The 17,411-nt window shown below is 35.4% G+C and overlaps 1 protein-coding gene across 4 annotated transcripts in view; it reads right to left on the bottom strand.

Annotated features, from left to right (window-relative positions):
• Nucleotides 1-420: 420 nt before the first annotated feature.
• Nucleotides 421-17,411, bottom strand: part of LOC110465935 — a 33,491-nt gene continuing 16,500 nt past the window's right edge. For 3 of the 4 annotated variants that reach the window (XM_021522121.1, XM_021522120.1, XM_021522118.1), the window contains exons 2-8: nucleotides 10,248-10,469; nucleotides 9,599-9,730; nucleotides 8,773-8,787; nucleotides 5,207-5,362; nucleotides 3,973-4,071; nucleotides 3,427-3,562; nucleotides 421-1,061 (exon numbers count right to left, since the gene is read on the bottom strand). In XM_021522121.1, coding sequence (XP_021377796.1) covers nucleotides 847-1,061; nucleotides 3,427-3,562; nucleotides 3,973-4,071; nucleotides 5,207-5,362; nucleotides 8,773-8,787; nucleotides 9,599-9,730; nucleotides 10,248-10,469 — 975 coding nt within the window. In that variant the 3' untranslated portion in view covers nucleotides 421-846. The remainder of the gene's footprint in view (nucleotides 1,062-3,426; nucleotides 3,563-3,972; nucleotides 4,072-5,206; nucleotides 5,363-8,772; nucleotides 8,788-9,598; nucleotides 9,731-10,247; nucleotides 10,470-17,411) is intronic. The other variant, XM_021522119.1, reaches the window with a different exon arrangement.

Below are 17,411 nucleotides of genomic sequence, written 5' to 3'. Positions count from 1 at the left end.
AGCGCTGTACGATAACAATACAGCTATACATGTAGTCGAAAAAAGACACTCGAGAAACGCAGCCCTGTTCACTATACCATACGAATGATTATTATATACATTGCCGTCGATTTTTGACAATATTAAATTAAAAAACTGAAAATATACATCGCGTTTATGATACGTTTACTATAAAAAATTGAGAACTTTCAATTAAATGTTAATAAATCAGTTATAAGAAACAGTGAAATTAAAAAAATATATAAATGGATAAATTAAAGTTGTTCAAAGCATGCGCCTATATCGAGTATCTTTGAAAAATATAAGATTTATTAAGTTGTAGATATTGTTCCTACAGAAACAAGTACCTACCAGAACTAATGATTTACATTGTACTCACAGGAAACAATGGTCTTACCACAGCATTATACGTGTTATTTCTTTGATAGGACCAGCGTGGATTATTATATCTTTATGTCATATAATGTACCAAGATTTTATATCATTACATTTTTAATGTTATCATAATCCTCTCGCATCATGACAATCTCAAAGTTGTCTCAATTAAACACTTGTAAAAAGTTTTTACAAAACAAAAAGGACATCAGTAATAACATACCAAGATAATGATGTTTGACCAGTTTTTGTTGGTAGTCGAATAATTTGAATAAAGGTCATAGACGAGTGGGGTTGACTGTGTTTTGTATTGTTAAGCACTTCCACAATATTTCCCACAACTTTGATAATCCGGTCCGATCGTGTGAGATGCTGAATGCAAAATCAGCAATGTCACCATTACCAAAAGGCTTTATTCTATACAAGAAAAAAGTCTGAGTCTACAATTTAATAACGTTATACATTGCTAGTTCAATTCTCGGTATCCTCAGCGTCACCCTCTATGTGAATGCTTGGCGCGTTCATAGTTCCTCCTTGCCCTGTTGATTCTTCCATTGGCTTTTGTTTTTTCTTTTTCTTTTTGCTGATGAGAGGTGGAAGGGGATAGCCCTTATTTCCATATGTGTCCTTCCTGGGAGGGGGCGGGCCCGGAAGTCGTCGCCCTATCCATTCATTTGATTCTTGAACTGAGAGAGAAAACAAATGCTTGCAATAACATTTATACATTAAAGTTTTGAACATTACTAAGCCAGCTGAATTTTCAAATCAGGTTATTACGTTAAAGGGATTCTCAAATGCGGCTTATAATGATGAAACAAAACATGAATTGTTTAGATAAAACGTGGTATAAGCACAACAGAAACACACAACATTAACTTTCCTTGTTTGTAGTTTGACTTAATTACAAACAGAATCAGTTTGTGGATTAACATTGTTTACATATGTTAAACGTTCTGTATCTCGCTTTTATCTTCAACATACCTACAAAACCCGTTCTGATGAACACTATGTTTTTCATTGGTAACACGTCACGTAAATTCAAATGGACCATTACTAATCGAATGCTTAATATGCACTTTATTTTACACCTGTTTGTGAAATAATATGGGAGTAGGAATACTATTTGAGAAATAACCTCTAATGACGGCATTAGACAATACTAATTACGTCGTTAGACAGTATATAAATATGACATTCATTAGCAGGTGACAGTGAATATTGACAACCCCCAAACACCCATTGTCACCCCCCGCTTCGCCTCCGGTGTCAATGGTTTTCTCCGGTTGACAATATTCACTATCACCTGCTAATGAATGTCATATCTTTTTTGTTACACCAAAAGTCTTTGTAGCTCAGAAACGGCAGCAAACCTCGATAATGACATCTTGTCTGTTGATAGTCTGCTGTTTACAATCGCTATCGCACCGGCGTTTGATAAAATTGGCTGTTGCCGTCAAACGTTCTTTCGACCATCACGGTGGGGAAACGGAGCGGTGAACGCACATTTTTCGCGCATGTGATATTTTTCACTGTCTCATGGCAATATCACCCGCGCCCCTTAACACCAATGTATTTTCGGAGGGTGACAGAGATTTTTGTTTAATTTTCTCCCAACCAATCAAATAGCTAGAAATTCACTTGAGGTGTAACAATACATATTACGTCATTAGATGGTACATATAACGTAATTAGACAGTAAATATCACGACAATAGACCGTACATATTACGTCATTGGACAGTACATATTACGTCATTAGACCGTACATATTACGTCTTTGGATAGTATATATTACGTCATTAGACCGTACATATCACGCCATTGGACAGTTCATATTACGTCATTAGACCGTACATATTACGTCATTAGACAGAACATATTACGTCATTAGACCGTACATATTACGTCATTGGACAGTACATATTACTTCATTAGACCCGTACATATTACGTCTTTGGACAGTATATAAATATGACATTCATTAGCAGATGACAATGAATATTGTCAACCCGAGAAAACCATTGTCACCCGAGGCGAAGCAGAGGGTGACAATGGGTGTTTGAGGGTTGACAATAATCACTGTCACCTGCTAATGAATGTCATATCTATTTTTTTACACCAAAAGTCTTTGTAGCTCAGAAACGGCAGCAAACCTCGATAATGACATCCTGTTTGTTGATAGTCTGCTGTTTACAATCGCTATCGCACCGGCGCTTGATAATATTGGCTGTTGCCGTCAAACGTTCTTGTGACCATCACGGTGGGGAAACGGAGCGGTGAACGCACATTTTTCGCGCATGTGATATTTTTCACTGTCTCATGGCAATATCAAATTTTAAACCAATGTATTTTGGGAAGGTGACAGAGATTTTTGTTTAATTTTCTCCCAACCAATCAAATAGCTAGAAATTCACTTGAGGTGTAACAATATATATTACGTCATTAGACCGTACATATCACGCCATTGGACAGTTCATATTACGTCATTAGACCGTACATATTACATCATTAGATAGAACATATTACGTCATTAGACAGAACATGTTACGTCATTAGACAGTACATATGACGTCATTAAACAGTACATATAACGTCATTAGACAATACATATAAGGTCATTAGACAGGACATATTACTTCATTAGACAGGACATAATACGTTATTAGATAGGACATATTACGTCATTAGACAATATATATAACGTCATTAGACAGTACAATTTATATCATTAGATCGTACATATTACGTCATTAGACAATATATATAACGCCATTGGACAATACATATTACGACGTTAGACAATTCATATAACGTCATTAGACAATACATATAACGCCATTGAACAATACATATTACGACATTAGACAATACATATTGCGTCATTAGACAGCACATAAAACGTCATTAGACAATATATATAACGCCATTGGACAATACATATAACGCCATTGGACAATACATATTACGACGTTAGACAATTCATATAACGTCATTAGACAGCACATATAACGTCATTAGACAAAACATATTTTATATGTTCAGAATGCCCTACCTTCTTTCAGGGGATCTTTTGTAGCGAAAATATCGGTTTCCATTCCAGATTTCCCGAAATCGTTCCAAAATCGGTCCACATCTGTTCTGGTGTGTAAAACTCCCTTCTTCTGAAGATCATCCGATAACAGCACCATCTTCAATCAAAATTACATTATATTACAACTATATCAGCTTACAGGTTTACAAAATAAATAAATAGACATCAAAAATAGATACATAAATTAAATCATTAAATAGAACATAAATGCATCCCATTTCTTCAACTACACACACACACTTCCACTACGTTTTCAGAGATCAATGATGCATCAATATATAGCTAGCATCAAAATTGTTTTAAATATAAATCCTTTTTTTTATTTTTTCCCCCGTTGTTTAAGGTTCATAAATTTAAAACCCTGCACACAGTAAGTAAAAATAACTCAAATGTAATCCTGATGTCATTTAAGTTTTGAAATATCATACGTCCTTGTTACATGTATGAACTTCTTAATCAAACGACAATAACACGGGAATATATGACAACTTGTGTTATTTAACAAACCTTTGTAAACTTAGATTTTGGAAGTTTCTTGAGATATTTTCTGTCATGGACGTATTCCATCTTAGGCCTTTTTAATACAAGATATCGCCGTTTTTTATCCTGGAATGAAAGAACCAAAGTTAGAAAATCTTAAAAATATCTTATCAACCGTATAAACGTAATACTCGTGAAGTGTCCTCATTGGAATATACTGACGGACGTCACGTTGGAAAACTTCGTGATGCCATTATTCATATATATATTCAAGGCATTATAATTTATTGGATAGTAGGTAAATGCACAGTTTACAACGGTAATAATTTCATTGATATACTCTGAAATCCCTAATTTATGTTGTGGTTTTAATTTCGTTGATTTCGTGGAAAATCTTCATCCAAGAATTCATAGGTCCACGAAATAGTTACAAGTTTGACTTCAAGCAATTCTCCGTTTGAGTTTGAACTCGTAACCAACGAATTCATGAACCCACGATTTATTTAAAAAAAATTGCAATTTTAAAACACGAAATTTGGACCCACGAAAATATCTGATTTCACAGTATGTGAGTGTCAAGTGAAACAAGTTCCTAAATTTATCACATTTGTCAACATAAATGTACTTCATTAAGCAGCTATTATGTTTTAGAAAATTTTACAGCTGCATTTGTAAAAGATAACTTTATTCTACTTCTAAATATGTGTATAGTGTACTATCAATGTGATAAGATGAATGAGTTGTGGTTGATTATAATGTTTATCTATTTCGAGTAAGTTGATTTTCAAAATGTATAAAGACATGGTGTTTATTTCATCGAGTTTGGGGACCTTTTTTCTCCCACAACGTCAATATATATATATAGAAAATCATATGTTTCGTTTTAGGAATACGTTATTCGCGTTTCCCATCCTGGAAACAATTTTCATGTTCATTGACGTCACAATGGAAGATGACGTCGCAAGGCATTGTTACATGACTTCATAACTAGAAGATTGACCAATGAAATCACGCCCAGGGTGTTACCCACTAGTAGGTAACCAACAAGGTTTACCAACTCCCAGCAGGTTGATCTAATGAGTCTGAGGTGAGGAAACCTTTCGTGGCTGTTGGAGAGATACGTTTACAATATACTATGACCCATTTAAAAACCCTTAATGTATAGATGTATCCTAACACATGGAATAGATTAATTGGAGTTAGATAAATACTTACAATCAACTACCCATTGTTGACAAGCTATAATAAACAATACTAGTACCTCTTCCTCCTTCTGTCGCAGACGTTCTGTTAGATCCTCGTATTGCTTTTTGCGTGCTTCTCGTTGAATCTCGACTTTAGCTTTCAAATTTTTTATGTATTTTTCATATTTTTCCATTTGATCTCTAGCGACTGCCTCGATTCGTATAGCTCTTTGCTGAAAACATATAATACTAAATTAATACAATGCTCTACTTTTGAAAAGTCATTTAGTGTAGAGTGAATTGTTTTTAAGATATGTCTAAATTTACTAAAATCGGTGAAACCTTGTTAATTCGAAATGTTTTTTGAATTATTTAAAACAAGGACACGTCAACAACATGTAAATGAAAGAGACTTTTAAGTTCAAGGAAAGTATTATGAGGTTTGATATTTGATTTTATGAGAAAAATCGGAATTAATTTAATATTTTACCTATTTATATGTATGAATTCATCCAAAAAGCTACCCAATAAAATTCTTAAATTCAAAGAAAATGTAAAATGAATGTTTAAAATATTATCGAAAATGTATAAAAAGTGATGCATTCCATTAAAATGACGTTAACCGCTATATTTAGTTTTAGAAGTGTTTATAAGCTAAACTTTGTGGTGAAAGTTATTTACATCGTTAGAAATGGTTTAGTTATTTGGATACTATTGATAATAATATAATAAATTAAAGAAGTAATGTAGTGTATTAACTGAGGCTATAGTGACCGCTTGGTTATATTAATACGCTTTGAATTCATATACATGTACAGTGTAAATATATCATTACACGTAGCCTATGGTGTAGCTGATATACGTTCGATCATACAGAAGATAAGTATTGGGAATACACAAGGAATGTGTATCTTACAGTAGCGTAATTATACATGCACATGCCAACCGTAGCGAAATATACACTGTATATTGTATGAACCTTTGATATGAAAATGCATGATGTTCATACTAGCACGTAAAAAGTATAACAACAGCTTGACCATCACAATATGCCTTAGAATGCAATCATCATATAATCATACCTTGTTAAGTTCTATCAAACATATTCACTTCTTTCAAACAAATTTTCACAACCACAACATGCGTGTTACCACTATAATCAATCACATCACGTATGTTACCACTATAACAGATCACATCACGTGTGTTACCACTATTACCGACCACATCACGTATGTTACCACTATAACCGATCATATCACGTATGTTACCACTATTACCGATCACATCACGTATGTTACCACTATAACCGATCACATCACGTATGTTACCACTATAACCGATCACATCACGTATGTTACCACTATAATCGATCACATCGCGTATGTAACCACTTTTATCGATCACATCACGTATGTTACCACTATACTCGATCACATCACTATGTTACCACTATAACCGATCACATCACGTATGTTACCACTATAACCGATCACATCACGTATGTTACCACTATAACCGATCACATCATGTATGTTACCACTATAACCGATCACATCGCGTATGTAACCACTTTAATCGATCACATCACGTTTTCTAAGTTTTATATTATTATATAAATATTATTATACAAACATTATGTTATAATTATTGCGATATAAAGATTATCATAAAGATAGTATTGTATGAAAATTACATAAAGAATATTGTCGGTACTTCATGTTGTCGTGTGGTAATAAAACAAAACAAAAACACCATTTTTAGTGTTTTAAACATGTTTTGATTTCATCAATAGATATATATACGAGTTAAAGAATAGAAAAGGAAGGTTTGGTGCTGAACCCGTATTTTATTTATCAACACATGATTCGTTAATAAATTTAATAATGAAATATATGTGATAAAATTTAAATTCTTGCTTCATGTTTCAAATGATCCTTTAAAGTTGGTTATCAGAAATTACATAATACTTAACGTTTTAAGAAAATAGTTAACATATATACAAGCTGAAGTAAGCCACAGAGTAACGAGTGGGTACATCTAATCCGTCACCAGACCTTCCACCAGAACGATACAATACCCTTTGCCCAATAATACACGGAGATAAAACACAATAGTTGAAGGGTTGGAGATAAATAGTTAGATAACAGCCTTCACCATTAAGTTAAGGATCCCCATACCACTGCAGACAAAACACTAGCGAGTTCTACTGACGGTCCCGCACACACAGTAACTTCCCCTTAACTTCTTTTGATGTTATACAAGGAACTGTAAGGCGACTTGGCAAGGGGACTACTCGACCGAGAAGCTCAGTAAGTTAGAGTTAGGTTATAACGACTGGATGTCCACGGTTCGAATCTTGGTCCGGTCCTATTTCAGTTTAACACTCAGAGTCCTGTTGTTGATTCTTTATAGAATAACATGTACAGTGGTACTGGAATCCTCGCATCGTTATTAATTTATAAGGCGCTAAGTGTATCCTTGTATCATATGGAAAAAATTTATAGGGCGCTAAGGGTACCCTTGTATCATATAGAAACAATGCATAGGGCGCTAACTGTATCCTTGTATCATACGGAAACAATTTATAGGGAGCTAATTTTATCCTCGAATCATATGGAAACAATGGATAGGGCGCTAAGTGTACCATTGTATCAGATGGAAACAATTTCTAGGGCGCTAAGTGTATCCTTGTATCATATGTAAACAACGTATAGGGCGCTAAGTGTTCCCTTGTATCATATGGAATCAATTTATAGGGTGCTAAGTGTGCCCTTGTATCATATGGAAAAAATTTATAGGGCGCTAAGTGTATCCTTGTATCATATGGAAACAATGTATAGGGCGCTACGTGTACCCTTGTATCATATGGAAACAATTTATAGGAAGCTAAGTGTACCCTTGTATCATATGGAAACAATTTATAGGGCGCTAAGTGTACCCTTGTATCATATGGAAACAATTTATAAAGTGTCGCATATACTAGGTAAACATATTTAACTTGCTCATTAACATTAAATACCTTTTAAGATATTCTTACTTCTTTGATTATAAATTTCACGTGATTTCCTTCTTTAATACTATAAGTACTTAAAACTGGCATTGTAATGTCAGCTTAATGCATGTTACGTGTTTGATAAGGAATTATTCATCATCAGTATGTTAAAGTTGCGAATATTTGATCGTTAACTAAATTATCGCAAATGCTTTGGACAAAATCAGCATCATAGCATTTAAAAACATCCTACCGTTTTCCAATACAACTTATCAAGACTAGCAGATACGTGAGGTTGATTATGCCTGCTAATGATCATTAACGAGTTATACAAAAACCTTTCATAATTTCTGCTTAATAACATTACAAAATCTCCTATATTTTTAATGTACGACAGAGTCATCATTCTCTATAAGGTTGGAGTCTTTTAGTCAATGACGTATCTCGGTATGAATATTTAATTTGGAGAAATTTTGTCAAAATTTATACCAGTCCCCTTTTTAAACCCCCTTTTTATCATTCCTTAACTTGGACTGGAAGAGTAAAACAGAGAAATATTGACGTAAACATTCACACAGCCACATCATAGCCAATATCTATAAAATACATGTTAAAGTAGGAAAGACAAAAAGCGTTAGGACAACTTACTTTTATATTGTACCCCTATAAACATACATATATCAACTTATAGGTTAAGTCTGCACACATCCTTCGAACGATTAGGAAAATAATAGCATAGCAACACAGATACGTTGACATAAAATATTGAAAGGAACTCGTACTCAAAATAACTATACTATAATATATTTGTAATGCATTATTGTTCTCCAGGAAGCTGTTTTAACGTCAAACATAAAGCAAATCATTACAATAACGACCCAAAAAGATCATAAAATGATTATCATAAACAAGTATTTATAGAAGAAAGCAATATACAATTGTTACTTTCATAAAATGAGAAAGGCAGGACAACACTCTATACAATTTGATTAAGGCGTGGACAATGATATAATCTGTATTGACAATAACCTAGCAGCTGTAACCAATGTAGTTTATGTTAAATGTAAGCAGACATACACTGAAGTTGAGTTATGCCTCGTTCCATAGATATGTTAACGTTTATTTCCAAGATCGTTAATGGCATATTGAAATATCTGAGACTTTTTGTACGATTATCGCAAAAAACAAACCGATTTTGTTTCCCCTCGTTTAAATTATAACCATTTTCAGGGCAATAGTGAGACTATAGTTTGACGTAAATTTACTGATCAATAGTTTGATACTTATTTTTAAGACATGTATTATTTGTTTAAGAATTCAGTTTGACAATAACTGAGACATAAGTATTTCTTTAGAGCAAAAGCGACTGGTTTAACTAATAATATATGTCATATATCTGAGTGCAAATCGACAACACAACAATTAAGGTTTTGGCGCATGGTAGTATTCAGAACATCAATCACGATATACATACTTCCTGTTTTGTGCGTGATTCTATGACTTGATCCCAGTCCACCTTTCCTTTTTCTGTACCTCTCTTTGACTGTTGCATATGTCGTCGACGCCCGCCATGTCTTTTGACGATAAGGTCGTTTTTATCGCCTCCCTTATTAACAAAACAATGCATATAAAATACTAAGGCTTTTTTTATTACTCATTGCATACTGTTATAAAACTAACATATTTATGTGTAGCCGACATCAGGATAAACACAGTCAGCTCAAATCATTTTGGTAATTTTATTTGACTCGGGTACATTGACTACATCGTTAGCAGTGTACAGTTGTGCTAATGGTTAAACTGCTTCTAAATCACATTAAATCGTGTAACAGTCCAGTGCATATCGTTAACATATTCAGTTTAAACTTTATTATATTGTAAATATATTACAGGTGATACAAATGATATTCATAATGCAAGGATTCGAAAATAAGTACAGAGTATCGATGCATTAAGACTTAAAGAAAATAAAGGGGAGGGTGCAAGAGGGATACGGAGGAAAGAAGGGCTGCGTATTTAAAAATGGTATAGTCTTAGCTTCATATGTGATTTAGCTATATAACTTTTTAATTCTAATGAAGGTTTCAGTCTCCCTTTAAACATTGTACTTTGTGTGTAGTTACCTCCTCCAGTATCGGATGCTGATAGAGGTTCAGTATACTGGGAAAGCTTGATGTGGTCCGTAGTTTAAAACTATGTTTACTCAGCCGTGACACAGGGATGAAGTTGTCTGTTCCGGTCGTGTAATTAGACCCCAGGGTAAAGGCCGTAGAGCCTGTACTGGCCACTGTGTATTTGTCATCGTTATCGTTGTCTGTATATGTGTCGTGTTGTTCGTGGATTGACTGAAAAAAGGAAAAACAATTAATTCAATCATTGATGATCTAATAGGCATAAGTTTGTCCATCGACTGACTGACTGCAAAAGAACACAAATAAACGGAAAAAAATGCAAAAAGAACCCACTAAACATAAATAAACTAACACAGAGTCAACATAGGAAAGATTCAATGTCTGAGTGTTGATTGTACATTATTTCACCCAACCACACTTTATCTACTTCATGACGCCATTGGTGGTTTTTTTTTACATTTCACATTTCACCTCAGTTCACGGGTTTGATTTCGAAAAATCATTCCTCAAAAGGTACATTTTTTGAGTTATGTTTCATCAATATTGTTTCATCGACGACACACAGTCATTATTATAGAACTCAGTCAGTTTTCTGATAGGTAAACGCCTTTTAAGAATGTTCATTGGCAAGCCAATATCAGATGGCAACGCTTAAGTACATAATATATGTGGTAATTTTGCATAAAGGTACCGTTCAATCATAATGTAAGAATATGTTTGGCTTGAGATAGGGAATCTACCCGTAAGGGATCTGGATTGAAGACAACCCCGACTCTCTACTAAGGATGGACTAATCAATCGTTAAGAAACCTGATTGATTTTTTGTGTCTTTATTTAACATATGACTTGCATTATGTTACCTACTAAATAAAATGTGAGTTCACTTTATTGTAGAATAATAACGTCATGTAAATTATTGTCTTATTGTCACGTCATACTTCCCATTGTTTGCTTGTGTTGCAAAATCAAATGTGGAAGATAAAAAATGGTTATATATTGTCTTAACATTAAAACAAATACACTCGAAAGCTATTGGTAGTCTCAGGACTAATACATATGTTATTATAATATACACTACTTAATGTAACTTTTATATCAAAATATCAGCATCACGTGCACTTCTGGGCGCTATTCTGTATCGACTTAAACTCAAATATGACTCCTGCTCCAAATAAACGTCGTCGCATTCGAACAGAAAAAAAGAGAATGTCACACAAAAATAAATACGTATCTTATTACATATGATATATTATATATATATTTCAACCAAAGTTTAGATGATTAAAAATGTTTGCACGAAGATAAATTTGTCTCATACAGCAAACAAAGTAGTGATAAAAATATATATTTGATGTTTCAAATTATATATCGTAATACGTTTAAGGAATTCTCATCGAATATCATGGATCCATATCAAGACTTTCCAATCGGTCATTTGATCATGGATTTATTATTTTTGATCAATGTAAGAATGAATTTATTGGAAATATGATATGAAAATAGACCTCGTCTTGTCTGAATATATATCAACAGATTTTTTATCTGATACTGGCAGGTACAAATTTAAAGGTAATTTGTAACAATTACAAGAACAAAACGACAACTGTGAAGCGCAATCTATGTAGGTATATTCCTTGATAAATCTAAAATGTATTTTATCCAACGATAAGAACTTTTATTTAAAATAAATATTACTCATTTTTGTTCCAATCAAAGAAAAGACGCGCCCGTTCTATAGATCATATCAAAGCAAACACTACAACGTACTTGTACCACACAAAATTCTGGACTGATAAACTAAAACTCTAATCCTACCCAATAGTCTGTTAAAAATAAAATTACATCATATTTTATTTAGAAATCCAGGCCTCCGGTATCACCAGGTTGGTCGTCCTAGACAATGGTTAGTGAATCATTCAAAGTGCTGCCAATGAGAAGCATAGGTTTTTAAAGCAAAATAAATCTTCAAAACACATAATTTTATTTGTCTCAACCACTCGTTAGCATTTAAATTATATCAGATGTTTGTTATTTTATTGTAGTCCTATTAACATATTGTTCCTAACTCCTTGTTAATTTTAGCTGAGGTTTGGAGGTAAGAATGTATCTGTATCTTTTCATTCGAATGAATATGTGGGATATTTGTTATCGAATAACATGTATATTATTTTTGGAACTTTTAATGTTTTTAATGCTTGTTATAGAATAGCAAGTTATAGTATATTTACATCACATTGACAATAATCAAGAAAAATGTCCAAACTTCATGTCGAAACCAAACCAAACCAAAGGAACTGGTTTTATTTGAAAGATTTTCAAACCAAACAAGAAAAACGAATAGTTTAGATGTATCCTAACAAAAAAAGGAGCATGAACCCTTCAAAAATAACACTTTATTAACCGTCCCTATCTGATCTACAAGGAGGTATTAACAAACACACGGGAATTTGTTATCAAGTGTAATCAATTGTTTGTTTGTTATAGAGACGAGACAAGTCTGATTATTATAGCGATATTATGGTGTAGTGACGGTATAGCAGCTGATTGACAGCATCACTGCTACAATAGAATACAAATTAGTGCGAGACAGTTTGACAGCAATATATAATCGGCTGCTAAGATCAGCTGATTATATGCAAACATTTTGACATGCATCTCACACATAAGCTACCTTTAGGTAAAAAGTGATTGTAATAAATGTATTTGTTTATTTTGACGCAACAAAACAACAAATTGAAGAATACATAAATCTGCTATGTCAGTGTTTAAAACGCTTGTAAACTTAAAGGAAATGTTTGTCTTGAAATGCATCTTAAACGAATAGGCTGTAGACTATGTGGGTCACTAGTCAGGTCCCACGATACATGTACTGTGATACACGTACAAGGTAGACTGTGACGGATCACTAGACAGGACCCACGATACATGTTCTGTGAAACACGTACAAGGTAGAGTGTGCCCGATCACTAGATAGGTCCCACGATACATGTTCTGTGAAACACTTACAAGGTAGACTGACGGATCACTAGACAGGTCCCACGATCCATGTTCTGTGAAACACGTACAAGGTAGACTGCCGGATCACTAGACAGGTCCCACGATCCATGTTCTGTGAAACACGTACAAGGTAGAGTGTGCCCGATCACTAGATAGGTCCCACGATACATGTTCTGTGAAACACGTACAAGGTAGACTGTGACGGATCACTAGAGAGGTCTCACGATACATGTTCGGTGATGCACGTACAAGGTAGAGTGTGACGGATCACTAGACAGGTCCCAAGATACATGTTCTGTGATACACGTACAAGGTAGACTTTGACGGATCACTAGACAGGTGCCACGAGACATGTCCTGTGAAACACGTACAAGGTAGACTGTGACGGATCACTAGAGAGGTCTCACGATACATGTTCGGTGATGCACGTACAAGGTAGAGTGTGACGGATCACTAGACAGGTCTCACGATACATGTTCTGTGAAACACGTACAAGTTAGACTGTGACGGATCACTAGACAGGTCCCCCGATACATGTTCTGTGAAACACGTACAAGTTAGACTGTGACGGATCACTAGACAGGTCCCGCGATACATGTTCTGTGAAACACGTACAAGGCAGACTGTGACGGATCACTAGACAGGTCTCACGATACATGTTCTTTGATACACGTACAAGGTAGAGTGTGACGGTTCACTAGACAGGTCCCACGATACATGTTCTTTGAAACACGTACAAGGTAGACTGTGACGGATCACTAGATAGGTCCCCCGATACATGTTCTGTGAAACACGTACAAGTTAGACTGTGACGGATCACTAGACAGGTCCCGCGATACATGTTCTGTGAAACACGTACAAGTTAGACTGTGACGGATCACTAGACAGGTCCCCCGATACATGTTCTGTGAAACACGTACAAGGTAGACTGACGGATTACTAGACAGGTCCCACGATACATGTTCTGTGAAACCCGTACAAGGTAGACTGACTGATCACTAGACAGGTCCCACGATACATGTTCTGTGAAACCCGTACAAGGTAGACTGACTGATCACTAGACAGGTCCCACGATACATGTTCTTTGAAACACGTACAAGGTAGACTGTGACGGATCACTAGAGAGGTCTCACGATACATGTTCTGTGAAACACGTACAAGGTAGAGTGTGCCCGATCACTAGATAGGTCCCACGATACATGTTCTGTGAAACACTTACAAGGTAGACTGACGGATCACTAGACAGGTCCCACGATACATGTTCTGTGATGCACGTACAAGGTAGACTGTGACGGATCACTAGACAGGTCTCACTATACATATTCTGCGAATCACGTACAAGGTAGACTGTGACGGATCACTACACAGGACCCACGATACATGTTCTGTGAAACACGTACAAGGCAGACTGTGACGGATCACTAGACAGGTCTCACGATACATGTTCTTTGATACACGTACAAGGTAGAGTGTGACGGTTCACTAGACAGGTCCCACGATACATGTTCTTTGAAACACGTACAAGGTAGACTGTGACGGATCACTACACAGGACCCACGATACATGTTCTGTGAAACACGTACAAGGTAGAGTGTGCCCGATCACTAGATAGGTCCCACGATACATGTTCTGTGAAACACTTACAAGGTAGACTGACGGATCACTAGACAGGTCCCACGATCCATGTTCTGTGAAACACGTACAAGGTAGACCGTGACGGATCACTAGATAGGTCCCACGATACATATTCTGTGAAACACGTACAAGGTAGACTGACGGATAACTTGACAGGTCCCACGATACATGTTCTGTGAAACACGTACAAGGTAGAGTGTGACGGATCACTAGAAAGGTCCCACGATACATGTTCTGTGATACACGTACAAGGTAGACTGACGGATCACTAGTCAGGTCCCACGATACATGTTCTGTGATACACGTACAAGGTAGACTGACGGATCACTAGGCAGGTCCCACGATACATGTTCTGTGATACATGTACAAGGTAGACTGACGGATCACTAGTCAGGTCTCACGATACATGTTCTGTGATACACGTACAAGGAAGACTGTGACGGATCACTAGACAGGTATCACGATACATGTTCTGTGATACACGTACAAGGGAGACTGTGACGGATCACTAGACAGGTCCCACGATACATGTTCTGTGATACACGTACAAGGTAGACTGTGACGGTCACCAGTCAGTTTGTATGATACACATTGTAGTCTCGATGCTACGTCACAAGCAAGATTTAGGAACAATACTTTTTTCAGATATATACATAAATACATGATCACTTTTTTTTAATTTTTAATTAGATGTTCCCATATGGGGAGCACTTTTAAATAAACAGTGCTGAACCGCCTTATGGAATAGAAACGTGATCGGCTGTTGTTAGACTTTAGTCTTGATTAAAACGATACAGAAAACATGTCAGAAACTTTATTATTTAATTTTGCATAATCACTGTAACTGTCACCCTCACGTTTTTGAACGATGCAATGATGCGACCATTTAAGTATCGTGTTAGTCGATGTTGTAACACATTTATTTGGTGCACCTGGTGAACAATAGGGTTTCCTGTGTAAACCCTTGGGTGTAGACCCTTGGGTGTAGACCCTCTGGAGTATTTTTTACATGAGATTTGACCCTCTGATTTGGTTCTAAATCTCTATTGTAAATTAACATATTTTTTAAAACTTGTTTTATTTCAATGGCCAACAAACTAGATTCCCTGAAAACAGCCTCTTCATTTGTAACCAAATATACATTTATTATTTAGACATACAATCGCGGTATTCCACACCCAAGAACACAACCATTTTTTTCCCCGTAAACTGTTCTTGTTTGGTGTATCTATTGGTATGGTTGTCAAGTCAGCTTTATTATTATTGCTGAAATCTTCTATGTGTAACACTATTTTGGTCCAATACCATTTCTATATTTGCTTCGTATGGTGAGTGTACTAGAATTTACAGTTTAAACATTCAGACAACAACATCAAACTTCAAGTTGCAGCATCATATTTACTACGACCGTCGAACAGATGTTATGACCATAACCACGTATTGATAATAAAATAAGTTCGATTCGTACTCGACTTATAGTAACAATGATGTTTGACCCACGAAAGACTGATGAAGTCTTCAAGCAATAGTGTTACTTCACTGACTCAAAAAAAGCTTTGCTGCACTGACAGTTCTTAACTTTTTCACGAGCATTACCGAACTGATAATCTATGGTAACTGATACAGAAGTATAACGTAACTGGTAAGTGGTATAAAGTAACACAATGATTCATAACTGATCATGAATTCAATTTCTACTATATTACAAATTAAATACTATGGCATGGCGTTGAAGAATGATATTTCTTTACTCCGTGAAATCACAAAAGTAACATTGTGTTGGGACCGACTAAAGTGTAGGAGAAAGGTCTATTATATAAACGGAAAAAAACCCCTTTCAAATGTATATGGGTTCCTGATTAGGGATAATTTAGCTTTTCCAATTTTCACCAAGGCAGAGAGAGAAAACACGCCGTTTTACATTCATAACGGCGCTTTGTTTCGTCGGCAAAGCTAACAAGCGCTGCTTTATTTTAATAAAAGGCGAATTGTCACCGCGACCCCCCTCCCCAAGCCCACTCCCCAATTGTGAATAGAGGTTACAGCCTTGTCAGTGCACTAGGTATTCAGTACGTTAAAGCTGGTAGTGTAATACGTTTAGAGTACAGGTAATCCCGTAGTGCTAGACCCCCTGAAGTGGTGATTAGGTTTGTTTTACCTGTGTTCTCTACAGTTATGCCTGATGTCAATATGACCAACCTATTTCCACTATTGACTTATATTAGAAATAAATTACACTGTTGTACGTTTTGGAAAATAGATATTTATCCTATATTCATAAGGTGTATGGATTGATTTTAGTTTTACACTAACGACAGTGAAGATATATTAAAATACATCAAATACAATAAAGTCTTATTCCAAGACAAAAACAATTTAAATAATAACATCCACTATTTGAGCTGTGTCAATTTTGACTTTACATATATTTTCGTATATGCAGTGCAATACGAAAGACAACAAAAACACCTCAAGCAAGCATCTAAAAGTTAAGAAAAGGAAAGACCAATAATTCCCAATTAA

Source organism: Mizuhopecten yessoensis, unplaced genomic scaffold (genome assembly GCF_002113885.1).
Source record: "Mizuhopecten yessoensis strain PY_sf001 unplaced genomic scaffold, ASM211388v2 scaffold11107, whole genome shotgun sequence".
NCBI classification, from domain to species: Eukaryota; Metazoa; Mollusca; class Bivalvia; order Pectinida; family Pectinidae; genus Mizuhopecten; species Mizuhopecten yessoensis.
This window is presented reverse-complemented; position numbering and strand designations above follow the sequence as displayed.